Source organism: Cynocephalus volans, chromosome 11 (assembly GCF_027409185.1).
Source record: "Cynocephalus volans isolate mCynVol1 chromosome 11, mCynVol1.pri, whole genome shotgun sequence".
NCBI classification, from domain to species: Eukaryota; Metazoa; Chordata; class Mammalia; order Dermoptera; family Cynocephalidae; genus Cynocephalus; species Cynocephalus volans.
Window position 1 is genome coordinate 55,241,058 of NC_084470.1, and position 15,851 is coordinate 55,256,908.

Below are 15,851 nucleotides of genomic sequence, written 5' to 3' on the forward strand. Positions count from 1 at the left end.
GTGGCTCTCTAGGGAGAGCAGGGCAGGCACCCAAGCCAATCAGTCCGGCTTGAGTGAAAGAAGGGGCAGTGGCTCTGGTGTCTGCTGTGGTTATAGGATGAGGGGGAGGGCTTGAAAGCTGTCAGTGGCCAAACATCAAAAATGAGAATCTACTACAGCTCCCCCAGTCCCGGAGCGGTAGCTGCTCTAGCAGCTGCTACCTCCATGACATGCTGGCATTCTCTATTAAAACAATCGGTATGGTTTCTGACCCCTGACTAGAACTGGGCTAATACAAAATCTCCTTACATTCTTAGCACGGTTAACATTAACTTAAAAGGTGTGGTAGATGGCACGTAAATATTTACTCTTTTCGTTATCTAACAAAGTGGAATGGCTGACAAGCATCTCTATCCTCACAATCCCATTTCTTCATTAAAATATTGGGTCTATAGCTTCTGGCTTCACTTTTTATTTTTTAGGTGAGGAGGAATTAAAGAAAATGGAGTTATAATTTCTTTAAACGGCATGTCTTGGAGATCATGTGTCAGTATATGGAGAACATCCTCTTTTTTTAAACTGTGGCATGGTATTCTATCAGAGATGTACCGGGGTTACTTAACCATTCCTTTACTAGTAGCCATTTGTGTTGCTCCCAATCCTTGCAGGTAAGGAAACCGAAGCCTTGAGAGATTAAATCGCTCACTCCAAGTAACATCATGCAAATGGCAGAGCTAGGATTTCTATAAAATCATAAGATGTCAGACGCCATGTTTAAAAAGCATTTTTTTATTTTGAAATTAAGTAAACAGTTAAAAAGAATCCACCACATTATCCTGTTGAATCTTAATGTTGTGATGCATCTGCATCAATTTTTGGAAAGAAAAAAAAAAACCACTGAAGCCCCCGTGTGCCCTCCCTGATTCCATCAACATCTCCTGCCCTGGAAAGGCAGAGCAGAGACTTGCATATGTCATTTCAGTACATGATTTTATACTCTCACTTCATGTCATTTCAACCCACAGAAAACAGACGACTGCAAAACAGTAACAACACTATTTATATGCCAACAATGCTCACATGCCAGAGACTATCCTAAGAGCTTTACATGCATTATTTCACTGACTGTACCCCCACCCCAATCACCCAGTGAGATTGGTACTACTATCCCATTTTACAGAAAAAGTGAAACACAAGTTAGGTGGAGAATAGGCAGGCAGGGTTGGAAGAAGCATATTCTCCAGGCCAAGATGGGGGTACAAAATGAGAATGGTGGCTGGGGCAACCAGAAACTGAACGGAGCCATGCAGCTCAGAACCACCCACAGCTGGGTGCCTAACTAGCAGGTGTGTGCTTGTGGTGGCTTCCAGTCAACATTTCACTCCAAGGCCCCTTCAAAAAACCCCAGCCTTGACTTAGCTGAACTAAATTCAGTTCTAGCTTCCTTAAAAGGCAACTTTGTGCAAAATCTCCTCTGCATGGCAAACAGATAAACAAGCACCCAACCCTGGCCCCCACAGTGTTTGGTCTAGCTGTGGTGATGGGCATAGCTGGTAACCCAGACAACACACAGACAACACCTAACAGGACCAGATACAGGCACCAGGAGAGGTGGGGCCGGGGGAGAGGGCTTAGAGGGATGAGTGTCAGGTCAGGCCTGGCCTTGGAGATTGAAGACCTGAACTGGCACAGACAGAGGTGTGGTACTCAAGTGAAGGGAGGCAGCACAAGGCAGGACAGTCCAGGAGTGCTCAGGGAGGGGTGGTGAAATCAAAGCCTACACTGATTACACCAAAATGTTTAGCAGTTAGCTCCAAGTAGTCAGATTTTTACCTTTTTCTTCTTTTAATTAATCTGTATTTACTAATATTTCTATAATAATCATATGTTACTTATAGAACTAAGATTATCTGAAAACTCAGGTTATTGAACAGACTGCATCAGTACAATCCCAAAATATTAGTTGTTAATTAATATTCAGTATAGAAAGGACTTCTATTTCATCTTTTGTACATTTAAAAATTTGATTGGAATGTCTAAAGATAAGTATATCTCATTCTACAAAAAATGGCAACAAAAACAAGGCAGGAACTTTATGAGGTGCCAAATGCACAGGGAGTGGGGGAATGAAAATATGGTATTAGTAAAGGTATTTCTATGATTGTGGCACCAACTGACATGGGAACGGCACCTCTGTGAGGACTCTGGTCCTAGAGGTCAACACCTAACCCAGAGCCTTAGTAAACCAAACCCTCTTTTATGAATCCCAGGAGTCAAACAGCCCAGCCAGGTACTCTTAATTTTATACACATGAAGAAATCAATGCAGAGGTTCAATGGTTTGCCCAAGATCATCATGAAAAGGCACACCAGACCTGGAACCCAGATCTGATGATTCCAAGCCCTTCCCATTACCCTGGCCCCTAAGCACACAGAACTCTGGCCCATACCCAGCCACTTCTAGTGCCAGTTTTAGGAATTGTATCAGTGAAGGGACACCTGATTCTAGCCCGTGGGCAGCTGCTACTGTAGGTAGGCAAGAGGATGGCACTGCCAAACCTTCCCACGTACAACGCTGGATGGGCACCAGAACATCAACAGGAGGAGCCTGCTCCACCTTCTACCCATCCCGTAAGACACCACCATACAATATCAGAACCTTCATTTTCAACTGCCCATGGCAATCCAGAGGATAAGATTACTCGGCACTCTATTGAAAAAGACATTTCCAGGTTGGTTTCATCTCATTCCAAGAAACACCCTGCTCCACGAGTATGTCCCTATTCACAGCAGTAAAGTACAGTCTGAGTTGTTGTTCTACTATTGAGACATTTTATCCTTACGTTTACAATCTGAGCTATTCAATAATCAGAAACAATGATTACTTACATAAACTTTAGAAATATCACTCCTTTACTTTATATCACTGAGATGTCTCTTGTCTTCAACACAAGTGGGTTGGCAAGTGAGATGGGGGCACCTCCCCACCAGGCCACCTTTTCTTCTGAGGGCAGCAGGCATGTGCACTGGTACCTTTGGGTTAAACCTAATGCCAGTGCCAGACCCTACACATGGAGGGCTACATGAAGGTGAGAGGGTGCCTGCAGTGTGCAGAGACTAGAGATCTAAATGCAGTATTTACATCTGCTGAGGGATGGAGGACTCAACAGAAAATTCAGAAATGGGGAGTCCCATTCACAGAAACTGGCAGCAGAGATAACTGCATAAAAATCTTTCAGCCATACCATTTTTCTGAATTCTTGGGACTGTGGTTAACGCTTATAAAATTTTATTCAGATTCAGGTCATATCACTCCTCAACTCAAAACTGTTCAAAAGCTCCCTACCTCCCTGAGGTTGCCCAAGCCTTAGGGATGGCCTGTGATGCTCACACAGCCTGGCCTGTCTCCTCTCTGACCCCCTCTCCTCCTTTTCGAGCTGGCTCACTCCACTCTCCCCCAGGGGCCCCCTTGCTATTCCCTAGGGACACCAGACAAGACTGCACCTCCTCTGCCTGCAACTCTCTCTAGAAATACACATGGCACACTCCCTGACCTCCTTCAGGTCTTTGTTCAAATTTCACCCTCTCAGTTGAGGCCCTCACTGACCAGCCAATTTAAAATCACAACCCACCTCCCAATCTTGCACCCCCTCTCACTCTTCTCTGATTTACTTTGTCCATGACACACATCACCATCCAGAATACTATATATCTCATTTGTTTATCATCTGTAAAGAACCAAGACAGCAGGATTTTTGTCTGTTTCAGTCACTGCTGGGTTTCTGGTACACACACCAGTGCCTGGCATATGGGAGGTGCTCAGTACAATTCTGCTGAACAGATGGCCAAGGAGATGGGGTACCAGTAGAGCTCCAGTGCCAAATGACTGAGCCAGCATCCTGTTCTCCACCTGCTGCTGAGAAAACTCTAACCCCCTGGCAGATATCCAAAAGCCAGCTATGAAGGCTGAAGCTCCAGGCAGAACATCTGGAGAGACTAGGAGGCATCTGAAGAGATTAGGAGTTCTTGATGTTGCTGCTGCTGCTGCTGCTGCTGCTGCTGTACTTTTAAAGTCAACAGAACAGGCACCACCACAGGCCAAACTCAAAAAGAAACTTTGGATCCAACTGGCCCCTTCCCAGCAGCCACAGCCCACCATGCCAGACATTTCGTCCAGTCACAAAGGGCAATCATCTCTCTGAGTTGTAGAAGGAGACCTGGCTGGGGGAGCCCCAGGTTATTGTGCAAAGGCCAATCCTAGGGGCTGGAGCCTCCAGAAGGGCCAAAGAACATGCTGCTGCTCTTGCCCAGTACCATTTTCCAGCAGGTAAGCTGGGGACTCCCTGAACTTTTAGATCCTCAGGATTCCCTGCCACCAAGCTTCCAAAACAGAAAGGGCTGGGCCCTTTGTGAAGGCTCTCCCCTCACTGCCTACCATTAAGGGTTCTCTAGCAGGGCAGCTAGGAACCACTTCCCATGCCTCCGTCGTCGTCAGGTCCCAGGCTAATCTGTAAGATGGTTTTTCAAATGTCGAGACAAATTTGAAGACCATCGGAAGGTCTTCCCACACTCTCTGCATTCAAAGGGCCTCTCTCGAGTATGGAATCTCTTGTGGCTAATGAGTTGTGAACGCTTATTAAATGTTTTCCCACATATGCTACATTTGTGGCACTTTTCCTCAGTGGGTATGTCCTGGAGTCTGGGTAGCCTGGAGCTCTGATCACAAGCTTGCTTACAATCTTCAAGGGGCTTACCCCCACTTGGTTTTAATTCCCGTAAACTGAACCTTGTGTCCTGACAGGAAGACAACTCAGGTAGACTGCATTCAGACTGTGCCGCTCCACTGTGTTTTCTCAGGTGATTAGAAAGGGTGTCTCTCCCAATGAAATCTTTCCCACACCACTGGCATTTAAAAGGTCTCTCATCAGTATGTATTCTCTGATGATTAACAAGGCGATAATTTCTATCATAAGATTTCCCACACAGATTACATTTATAGCGCTTCTCTCCACTATGTATTCCCTTATGATCTAAAAGAGTTCTTTTACGTGTAAAGGTTTTCCCACATTCTTGACACCAAAAACGTTTTCCATCAGTGAGGACTTTTGACTGTGGATCTGGAGTGTTCTCAGTTTCATGACACTCATACTGTTTTTGCCAAGAGTGAAGCTTCTGATGTCGGTAGAGATTGGAGCGCCATCTGAAGGCTTTCCCACACTCCCTGCACTTATAAGGCTTCTCTCCAGTGTGAACTCTTTCATGGAGGAGTAGGAATGAGCGATGACGGAAGGTTTTGCCACACTGGCTACATTTGTAGTGCTCTTCTGTGGTGTGACTGCTCTGAGGAACTTGGAACACTCTGTCCTGACCAAAAGATGGTCCACCCTCAACCTTTCTTTTCATTGCATGCTGCTTCTTATGGACAATAAAGGCTGACCTGTAGGTAAACTCTTTTGCACATTCGCTGCATCGGTATGGTTTTTCACCTGTGTGAACCCTCTGATGATCAGTGAGGGTTTTCTTTCTAGTGAAGGTTTTCCCACACTGCTGACACAGAAATCTTTTCTCCACAGTGGGGGCACCCTGGGGCTGACTGCAGTTGGGAGTCTGCCTGAAGTCTTCTTGACATTTTCCTCGTTCGTAGAACTTCTCCTCCTGGTGCAACCTCATATGACGATTAAAGTTTGACCTCCACCTAAAGGTTTTCCTACATTTGGTACATTTATAGGGTTTCTCCTGGGTGTGAACCCTTTGGTGTTTAAGAATGTATGATTTACAGTGGAATGACTTCCTACACTGGCTGCAGTCAAAGGGTTTCTTCCCAGTTTGGTCTCCTGGATGATGATCAAACCCTGAGCTGCAGGAGAGAACTTCTCCATACTGATTTGATTCAAGAAATTTCTTCTTAGCATGGGTTTCCTGGTGCTGATGGCAGGCTGACAAACGACAAAAAGCTTTCTCACATAAACTGCATTTATAAGGTTTCACGCCAGTGTGAATTTTCTCATGTCGCACACAGTTGGAGCTCCACCTGAAGGCCTTCCTACACACCCTACATTTAAACGGTTTCTCTTGAGAGTGAAGTCTCTGATGATCTGCAAGATTGGAGCTACGATTGAAGGTCTTCCCACAGTCACCACACCTATATGACATCCTCACCTTGTGATGACTCTGCCCATGTTGGTGATGGCTGAAGTCTTTTCCACATGTGTCCTTTTCATCCCCTTTCAGTCCAGTATGAATTCTCTGATGTAGGCTAAACCCCCCAATCATGTGTCTGAGCCCCTTCCCATATTTCTTGTAGTCACTGTGGTGTGAACTTGTTCTGAAGTGTCTGCCACAGCCATGTTTAACGGATAGCTTTCTTCCGGAAACTCTCAAATATGTAACATATTTTAGGTCAAGACTACTACTTCTTCCTGATATTTCAGATTCTTTTCCTGTCCTGTGACTAAAATCGATTTTTTCTCTCTTAACTCTCACTTGCATGGGGTTTCCACATTGCTCCTTCAACTTGTTCTGTTCAGAAGATTCTCTGAGCCCTGTTCCTGCAGAAACACTTGTCACAAGACATCCTGATGGCACAGCTAAGGTTTCTGCTTCTTCCAAAGTTTCCCGATTTAAGATGAACTTGTTTGTTTTAATCTGAAGCTCACCTCCTGACAAAAAATGAAACAAGATAATGTACTCTTTCCCACACAGGGAATTGGAGAAAGCACCAAGGGGCAATAGAAGTCCATAACCTGGGTGATGAGGCTTTTGCCTGACTGCCAATACTTTTTACAAAATAGTCAAGGATAAGGCAAAACATGGAAGAATATCCCAGATAACAGGGAAGGGAGGAGGAGAAGCAAGATGAGCACTGTAACTAGAGATAAGGAGAAATCATATTCAGCAGAAAAATAAAAAGGGTTGAGAAGAGAATGTTAAACAGCAAGAGAGAAGAGAAGAATTGTGGCACAGGAGCACTATAGAAAGGGACCCAAAAGCCAAGGGCTAGGGCTCCAAGGAGGGCTTGGCTGAAAGGACTGGAGATCAAGCCCATCACAGAAGGAAGGGCCAAGTAAAGAGGAGGAACAGGAGTGGGAGGACTGCCACCTAAGATGGGGTGGGCACAGGGGATTCAGCAGCAATGAAGGCACAGGGTTGAGGAGGAGCATCAGTGACTGGAAAGAAGAGGAACAATGAAGCCCTCTGGTGGGCAAGAACTGTTACTGACAGAGCCTCTGGGGAAGGGACAGAGCTGGAAACAAATGGCCTCTCATAGGCCAGCGTGGAGGGAAGAGGCCCAGGGGCCCAGCACCCCTTAGGAATACTGTTAAAGATCTTCCTTCTAGCAAACAGTGGAGTAAGTCCCCAGTGATGTACCTGACCTTAAGAAAGAGAACAGCAGATGTGGGAGGGGCAGGACCCAGTAGGTTCTCTGGAACTCACCTATAAGGGCAGCACCTGGATTCTTCTTAGGCTGAGATGCCTGGACATTCAGGCCCCACGGCTCCCTTGCTTCCAACCAGGAGATCACAGCAGGTTTGGTGAAGGGTCCCACTGCAGAAGAGAAGGGAAAGGAATGGGAAGGTAGATGGATCACACAGAACTACTCTTCAGGACCCTGTTGGCCTGAGGTCTCGGTAGGGAAAAGGGAAAGGCCAGGAAGGCAGATGGTGGAAATTAGGGCAGCAGGCCCAAACAACCACTTCTGATAGCCCTGAGCAGATAGAGATAAGAGAGGCTGAGAGATGTCGCAGGCAAAAGGATCTCTAGGATTCTCTGGAGATGAGGCGTACACAACTATTCAATTGGTTAAATCAGCCAAAATTTTTTGAATGCCTAAATAACTAGGTACTTGAGGTATGCTATCTTTAATCTTTATGATAACTCAACGTGACAGGCAATATTATCTCCATTTTTCAAAAGCGGACACTGAGGTGACAGATTATGTGATCTGGTTAGTAGTAACAGAGCCAAGATCTAAACCCAGGTCAGGTCCCTTTCTATGAGAAGGCCGAAGGTGGACAGAAGCAAGATGACTTACCCAGAGAAGCCACGTGCCCATAATTCTCCAACATCACATCCCTGTACAGGTTTCTCTGAGCCGGGTCCAGCCATCCCCATTCATCCTGGGAGAAGGTCACCTCCACATCTTTGAAAGTCATAGCCTCCTGAAAAAAACACAGTGCACTAGAGCTAGTCCACAGCTCCCAGCTTTCAGGAGGGGGCAGGGGGATGGGGCTGGCTCTGAGTTAGCACAAGACGGATCTGGAAAGATGAAGAAGATCACCACCAGCAGAAGAGCTCTGGGCTCAAGGGGGATAATCTAGTCTCTGGGACATGGGTCTCTGGATGTGAGGTCATTGGACAGAGAAATGCAGGATAAGTGGAGCTGCACTACTCCATTAGGCAGCACCCCTGGGACACAAGGGAGGACTGAAGGCCCTGTGACTCACCTGGGGCTGGGCTGTCAAGGAACTGGTTACCATCAGCTGGTTTCCTGGGCACCCTTCTCTCGGAGAAAGGGCAGTCCCTTGGGAAGTAAGAGGATCTGAAGGAGAAGAAAAGAGCTATGAGAAAGCTGCCCAGCTCTGGATGCCCTACTGAGAAGCCCACTCTTCCCCCCACACAGAGGACTTCTGGACAGATAAGCAGGAACAAACTGTGGTTAAACACCCATCTCACATGTTCTCAGTGTCTGCTGGGGAGCAGGAAGGCAAGAGTAGGGGAGTGGGTACAATGGGAGGAGGGAAGAGCTAGCCAGACAAGGGTCACAGAAGTGGTGGAGAGGACACACAGCTAAGGGCCAGGGCAGAAAGAGATTCTCATGGTAGGACAGGCGGTGAAAAGATAATACTATGGAAATTCAGAAAGTGTGGCATAAGGCTAGGGTCTTAGAGCCAGGCAGCAAGTACCAGATTGCCCAGCCAGGAAGTCACACATGCCTATTTCACAGGGAGGCTTCAGGTGGTCCACCAGGGCAGAGCTGCTGCTGAGAGGTGAAGCAGGGGGCCATATCTGTGCAGATCGCAGGGCTCCTGTACCCATCCAATGCACATCTGGGCTCTGGGCAGGGCCTGGGTCCTGGCAAGAAGAAAATATTGTGAGATGACCCCCATGGGAATCAGAAAGCAAACTCAGAAAAGGCCACATGGCTGGTTCCTAAAAGGCAGAGGCCAAGGGATGAGTGAGCCAAGCCCTTTATTACCTCCAGGCAGAGGGAAAAGGACAAGGAGAAGGTCCACGGAGGCCCCTCTCACCCTTCAGCCTCCCTGGGCTCTAATGAGGGCCAGGGGGGAGTCCAGGTGGAAACAGATTCCAGCTCAACACAAAGAAGCCCTTGTCAAGTCTGGTTGTTAGTGCTCAGATGCCTCAGGGACAACCCTCTATCCCTTAGGCCCCATCCCAGCCTGGAACTTAGAAATGGGAGAAAAGGAATAGAGTTAAACTGATAAGCGTTCACGGCAGAGATAAAGTCAAGTAATATCTACTGCCAAGCATTGCTCTAGGCACAGATATGCAAAGGGACCTCAAAGAGGCAGGCTAGCTCCCACTTTGTGACCCTATTCTGGAGCTGGTGTTCCTCTGGGAAGGTGGCAAGAGCTACCTGCTAAAGGGCCCATGGCTCAGAGTCCTGTTCTCAGCTGTTCAGAATGAGATGGGAACGAGAATGGATGGTTTCCACTACATTATTCAACACTGATAATTCAGAGGGCTGCCCCCACACCCAGACAAGCTAACGCACCAGCAGGCAGAGTTCACTGGGTGCCACACACTTGCTCCCACTCACCCTCTGTGATGCCCCATCGGGGTCCCTCTGCAGTTCCTCCAGCAAGGCCACAGCCTCTCCACCACTCTCAGGGTGATGCAGCTGCACCCAGGTCCGGAGCTCCGCAGGCAGGATGCTCAGGAACTGCTCCAGCACCAGCAGCTCCAGCATCTGCTCCTTGGAGAGAACATCGGGCCTCAGCCACCAGCGGCAGAGCTCTTGAAGCCGGCTCAGAGTTTCTAGGGGCCCAGAAGACTCATAGTAGCGAAGCTGCCTAAAGAGCTGACGGAACAGCTCCTGGCCAGGACGGTTGAGTGTCTGTGGCCTGGCAGCCTGCAATGAAGTGTAGCCTTCATCCTCTTCTTCCTTCTTAACCATCTGAAGGCGCCCTCGCTCCCTCGAAGTCTGGGCCTGAGCTGAACGAACAGCATACCACCTTCCTGGAGGCATTGCTCCTGTTCAGGGTCTACCCAGCAGATCACGAAATAAGTCTGTCGTAGCTGTGTCACTGCTGGGTCCTTGGGAGTATCTTCTTTGCACTGCAGTGGACAATGCCATTTGCTGGGAAATCAGAAGTCACTGGCAAGAGACTGAAATAACCAACATTCCTGTTCAGGAAAGGATGACAGAATAATGTCCATCATACATGATGAACTTAGATCCTACTTGCTGGGTTCATCTTTGGATGTACGAGAAGAGGGCACATATGCAAAAGCAGTTACATAGATATATTTGCCAGTATCAAGCAGACCAAGGCTAGATTGTCATATACTATGAAAATACCCTGAATACAGTAAAACATGTATTGGGCTTGTATGCTAAAAAACAAATGGCTGATGAAAGAAGTCAAAGAAGAACTAAATAAATGGATAGACATATCATATTAATATACTGGAACACTTGACATAGTAAAGATGTCAATTTTCTCCAAATTGGTCTACAGGTTTAATGCAATTCCTATCGAAATCTCAGCAAGATTTTTTTTTTGTAGATTTAGACAAAATTATTCAAAAATTTATATGGAAAGGCAAAGGAATTAGAATAGCTAAAATAATTCTAAAAATAAGAGTGAAGTGGAAGGAATCAGTCTACCTGATTTCAAGACTTATATACAGCAACAGTAATCAAGAATGTGCAGTATTGGTAAAGAAAGAGACATATAGCTAAATACAAGAGAGTAGAGAAGCCAGAAGCAGACCCACACAAATATGCCCAACTGATTTTTTAAATGTCAAATGTGATTTTGCTAATATTGCAATACAATATTTTAAAATATCTCAAATAAGCAATTAAAAAAAATGAAATGCTAATTGAGAACCCCCTAACTGATTTTATGGCCACCAATGGGTTAAAAACTATAATTTGAAAACTATGAATTCAGCTTCCCACTCAACTTCTGTATTTCCTTTTATAATTCATCATAACTGAGGGTGTCCAAGGGTTCAAGCCACTTTCAGGAGACAGCAGAGCTTAGTAGAAAGAATATGGAATAAGAACTCAGACAGACTTGGTCTCAAATCCAGTTCCCCACTTATAGTTATATGACTGTAGATGTATCATTTTGTCTATCGAAATCTCTGTGGCCTCACTATATAAAATAGGAGTGGTTGTGAGGTTTAAATAAGATGCTACCTGAGGTACATTCTGGGCTTTCAACAAATAACCGCAGTTAACCTAACCTGCCTTAGATGCACTTAGGTCCTACTTATTGGGTTCATCTTTGCACCTTGTACAAAAATCAATTCAAAATGGATCACGAACTTACATGTAAAACATAAAACTATACAACTTTTAGAAAAAAAAAAAACAGGAGAAAACCTTCAGGATCTACCAAAAGCACGATCCATTATAGAAAAATCTGATAAATTGGACATCAAAATTAAAAACTTTTGCTCTGTGTCTTTGACCCTCACTGAGAGGACATAAAGACAAGCTAGAGGCTACAAGAAAGTATTTACAAACCGCATCTCTGACAAAGGACTAGTATCTAGACGGTAGAAAGAACTATCAAAATATAAAAACAAAAAGAAAAAAATTTAAAAAGAAAAAAAAGAACTATCAAAACTCAACACTAAAAAAAGGCAAATGATCCTCTAAGAAAATGGGCAAAAATATGAAGACATTTCATCAAAGAGGATATACAGATAAGAAATAAGCACATAAGGCAACCAGGCACGCTGCTGCTGCAGCCCTGGGGCCCCACCAGGGTCCTGAGGCACAGAGCTGGGGAAGCTGAACCCAGCTGCAGCCAGGCACACTGCCGCTGCTGCCCTGGGGCCTTGCCAGGGTCTTCAGACAGGAGCCAAGGGAAGCCGAACCCAGCCACCGCCAGATAAAGAGCACACCCAACACACTATTTCCACATAGGTAGCCCACCACGGCCACTGCAATTGCCATGGCTGCCGCAAAAGTGGCTAGTTACTATAGCAGTAGTCATAGCCACTGTGCAGATGGCATGCCAGACACTCAAATGCACTGACACAAGGAGAGTCACCAGTGGAGACCAAAAAAAAAAAAAAAAAAAAAGGCCCTCTCCCTCCACAAAGCACACTACAGAGTAATAGAAACAACACCTGCTATACTATAAGAGTGGGGAACCTGAACATACCTCTCAGTACTGGACAAATCATCTAGGCAACAAATCAATAGAGAAACAGTTAATCTATCAGAAGGAGAGAACAAATCTATTATTCCAATGATTATTAGAGGGGGGAAGGGGAGATGGGGAGAGATTGGATAAGGGGCATAAAGAATAAGTATGATTTGTAATAATGAATATGCTAATAAAAAAAAAAAGAAAGAAGCACATGAAAAGATGTTCAACATGACTGACCATCACAGAAACACAAATTAAAACCACACTGAGGCATTGTACACTTCTGTCCAATTGGCTAAAATAAAAAAAAATCATGACACCTAAGGTTGGTGAGGAAGCAGAGAAACAATCACTTACATAGTACTGGTGAGAATGGAAAATAATACAGCCACTCTTTAAAATAATCTGGCAAGTTTTAAAAAACTAAACATGCAACTACCACATGACCCAGCAATTGCACTCCAAGACATTTATCTCAGAAAAATGAAAACTTATGTACATACAAAAACCTGTACATGATTGTCTACCGCAGCTTCATTCATAACAGCCCCAAACTGAAAACCACCCAGATGTCCTGCAATGAATGAAAGGTTAAGCGAACTCAACTACAATTCAACAATAAAAAAGAATGAACTACTGATACACACAACAACTTGGATGCATCTCCAGAGAATTATTAGTGAAAAAAGCCAACCTGAAAAGGTTACATACTGTATGATCCCAGTATATAACATTCTGGAAATCCCAAAAGTATAGAAATGGAGAACAGATTACTGGTTGCCAGGGTGGTTAAGGACCGGAGGGTGGAAGCAGGAGGAAAGTACGAGTGGCTATCTGTAATGAAAGTCTGACTTCATTTGTGATGTTTCATTGTTGACAACTTTTAAGTCCCACCACTCCTGCTTTTTCCTCTTGCCAAAATCTGGGCAAACCAGTAAGAAAGCCAAGTGCTCCCTCCCTTAGAGTTGGTGGGAAGTTCAAAGCACATAAACTGTGGCCCACGTACAAAACCCCTCACTCTAGCCCCACCATAATAAAAGCCAAAGCCAGTTGCTCCTCCTTGCTTTCAAGCCATTTTTAGACCTGCTTCACAGCCTGCCTTCCTTTCCCCAGAAAGCCTCATTGTGTGTGTGTGTGTGTGTGTGTGTGTGTGTGTGTGTGTGTGTGTGTGTCTGTGTGTGTGGTGGAAGGGAGAGTCCATCCCACCAAAAAGGGGTAACAATAAACACTTATACAGAAATATGAAGGATCTCTGTGGTGATGGAAATGTTCTATATCTTTGCTGTATCAATATCAAAATCCTGGTTGTGGTATTGTACTATAGTCTTGCAAGATGTTACCACTGGGACCACTAGGGGAAACTGAGTAAAGGGTACACAGGAGTTCTCTGTACTATTTCTTCCGACTTCATGTGACTATACAATTATCTCAAAATAAGTTTAATTATTTAAGAAAGAAGAATGCTCCAATTGGAAATAATGTATTCCTAAATATCCAACAGGTCAAAGAGATCACAAGGTAAACTAGAAAATACTTTGCAATAAATGAAAATAAAAACACAATATAGCAAACGTATAGGATGCAGATAAAGGAGTGTTTAAAGGGACATTTATTGCAGCAAATGCCTATATTTAAAAAAGAGAAAGACCTCAAATCATTAACCTAAACTCCCACCTTAAGACACTGGGAAACAAACTAAATCTAAAGCAAGCAGGAGGAAAGTAATAATAAAGATTAGAGCAGAAATTCATAAAATAGAAGAGAGAAAAACAATTAGGAAAATCAATGAAATAAAAGTTGGCTCACTGAAAAGACAACAATATGGATAAACCTTTAGCTAAACTGACCAAGAAACAAGACGACTTATATTATAAAAATTAGAAATGAAAGAAAGAATATACTATTTATCTTATAGAAACAAAGAGTTACAGAAAAATACCATGATAATTTTTGCTATTAAGTTAGATAACTTAGATTAAATTAACAAACTCCTATAAAGACAAAAACTACCAAACTGACTCAAGAAGAAATAGAAAATCTAAACAGACCTATAACAAGCAAAGAGATTAAGTTAGTAATCAAAAAGCTACTCATGGGCCGAGCCCGTGGCGCACTCGGTAGAGTGCTGCGCTGGGAGCGCAGCAACGCTCCCGCCGCGGGTTCGGATCCTATATAGGAATGACTGGTGCACTCACTGGCTGAGTGCCGGTCACGAAAAAAAAAAAAAAAAAAAAGCTACTCATAAAGAAAAGCCAAGACCCAGATGATTTCGTTGATGAATTCTACCAAATATTTGGAGAATACCAATTCTTCAAAAATCTTCCAAAAAAATGGAAGAGGAGGGAACATTTCCCAACTTATTCTATGACACCAGAATTACCTTGATACCAAAACCAGACGAAGACATCACAAAAAAACTATGGACCAATCTCATACAGACTGAAAAATCCTCAACAAAATACTAGCAAACTCGTTGTACCTATAGTCAAAATAATGTATTCTACACTGTGATGGTTAATTTTAGGTGTCAACTGGAAAAGGAATACCTAGAAAACTAGTAAAGCATTACTTCTGGGTGTGTCTGCAGGGGTGTTTCCAGAGGAGACAGGAAAGTGAGTCAGTGAAACTGAGTGAGGAAGATCCACCCTCAGTGTGGGTGGGCACAGTCCAATCAGCAGGGGGCCCAGACAGAACAAAAAAGGAAAGAAAAGGATTTCCTCTCTCTCTCTCCTGGAGCTGAAACATTCTCCTCCTGCTCTTGGATATCAGAACGCCAGACTCTCTAGCCTTGGGACTCCAGGACTTATACCAGTGAACCCTTGGGTTCTCAAGCCTGTGGCCTCACACTGAGAATAACACCATCAGCTTCTCTGGTTCTGAGGCTTTCAGACTTGGACTGAGCCACACTACCGGCATCCCATGGCTTCCAGCTTGCACATAGCCTGTTTGGGACTTCTCAGGCTCCATAATCGATGAGCCAATTTCCCTAATAAATCCCCTCTCATATATCTATATCTATAGAATATCTCCTATTGATTCTATTTCTCCGGAGAACCCTAATACATGTACTTGAAAATTAGTGTAGATCTCATGTGAAGTGTTCTTAAGACAAAAACAAAAACAAACTAGCAAACTGCATCCAGCAATATGTAAAGAGAATTACATGCCATGAACAAATAGGATTTATCCTGGGAATGCAAGGTTAGTTAACATACCAATAGAATAATCATACAGTCAAGTCAACAGATCGAAAAAAAGCTTCTGACAAAATTGAACACCCTTTCATAATAAAAGCACTCAATAAACTAGGAAAAGAAAGAAACTTCTCAATCTGATAAAAGGCATTACCAAAAAAAACCCACCCGCAGCTAACATTATACTTAATGGTGAAAGACTGGATGCTTTACCCAAAAAAGCATGAATAAGACAAGGACAAGTATCTCAACTCTTCCATTTAATACTATATGGGAGATTCTAGCCAGGAGAACTAGGCAAGAAAATGAAAGAAAAGGTATCCAGA

The 15,851-nt window shown here is 44.2% G+C and overlaps 1 protein-coding gene across 5 annotated transcripts in view; it reads right to left on the minus strand.

Moving 5' to 3' along the window:
* Positions 1-806: 806 nt before the first annotated feature.
* Positions 807-15,851, minus strand: part of ZNF445 (zinc finger protein 445) — a 35,552-nt gene continuing 20,507 nt past the window's right edge. For 2 of the 5 annotated variants that reach the window (XM_063114742.1, XM_063114745.1), the window contains exons 2-7: positions 9,757-10,325; positions 8,912-9,050; positions 8,423-8,517; positions 8,011-8,137; positions 7,413-7,523; positions 807-6,637 (exon numbers count right to left, since the gene is read on the minus strand). In XM_063114742.1, the coding sequence (XP_062970812.1) occupies positions 4,482-6,637; positions 7,413-7,523; positions 8,011-8,137; positions 8,423-8,517; positions 8,912-9,050; positions 9,757-10,185 (3,057 nt within the window). In that variant the 5' untranslated portion in view covers positions 10,186-10,325 and the 3' untranslated portion in view covers positions 807-4,481. Of the gene's footprint in view, positions 6,638-7,412; positions 7,524-8,010; positions 8,138-8,422; positions 8,518-8,911; positions 9,051-9,756; positions 10,344-15,851 lie in introns of all 5 variants that reach the window. The other 3 variants (XM_063114741.1, XM_063114744.1, XM_063114746.1) reach the window with 2 other exon arrangements.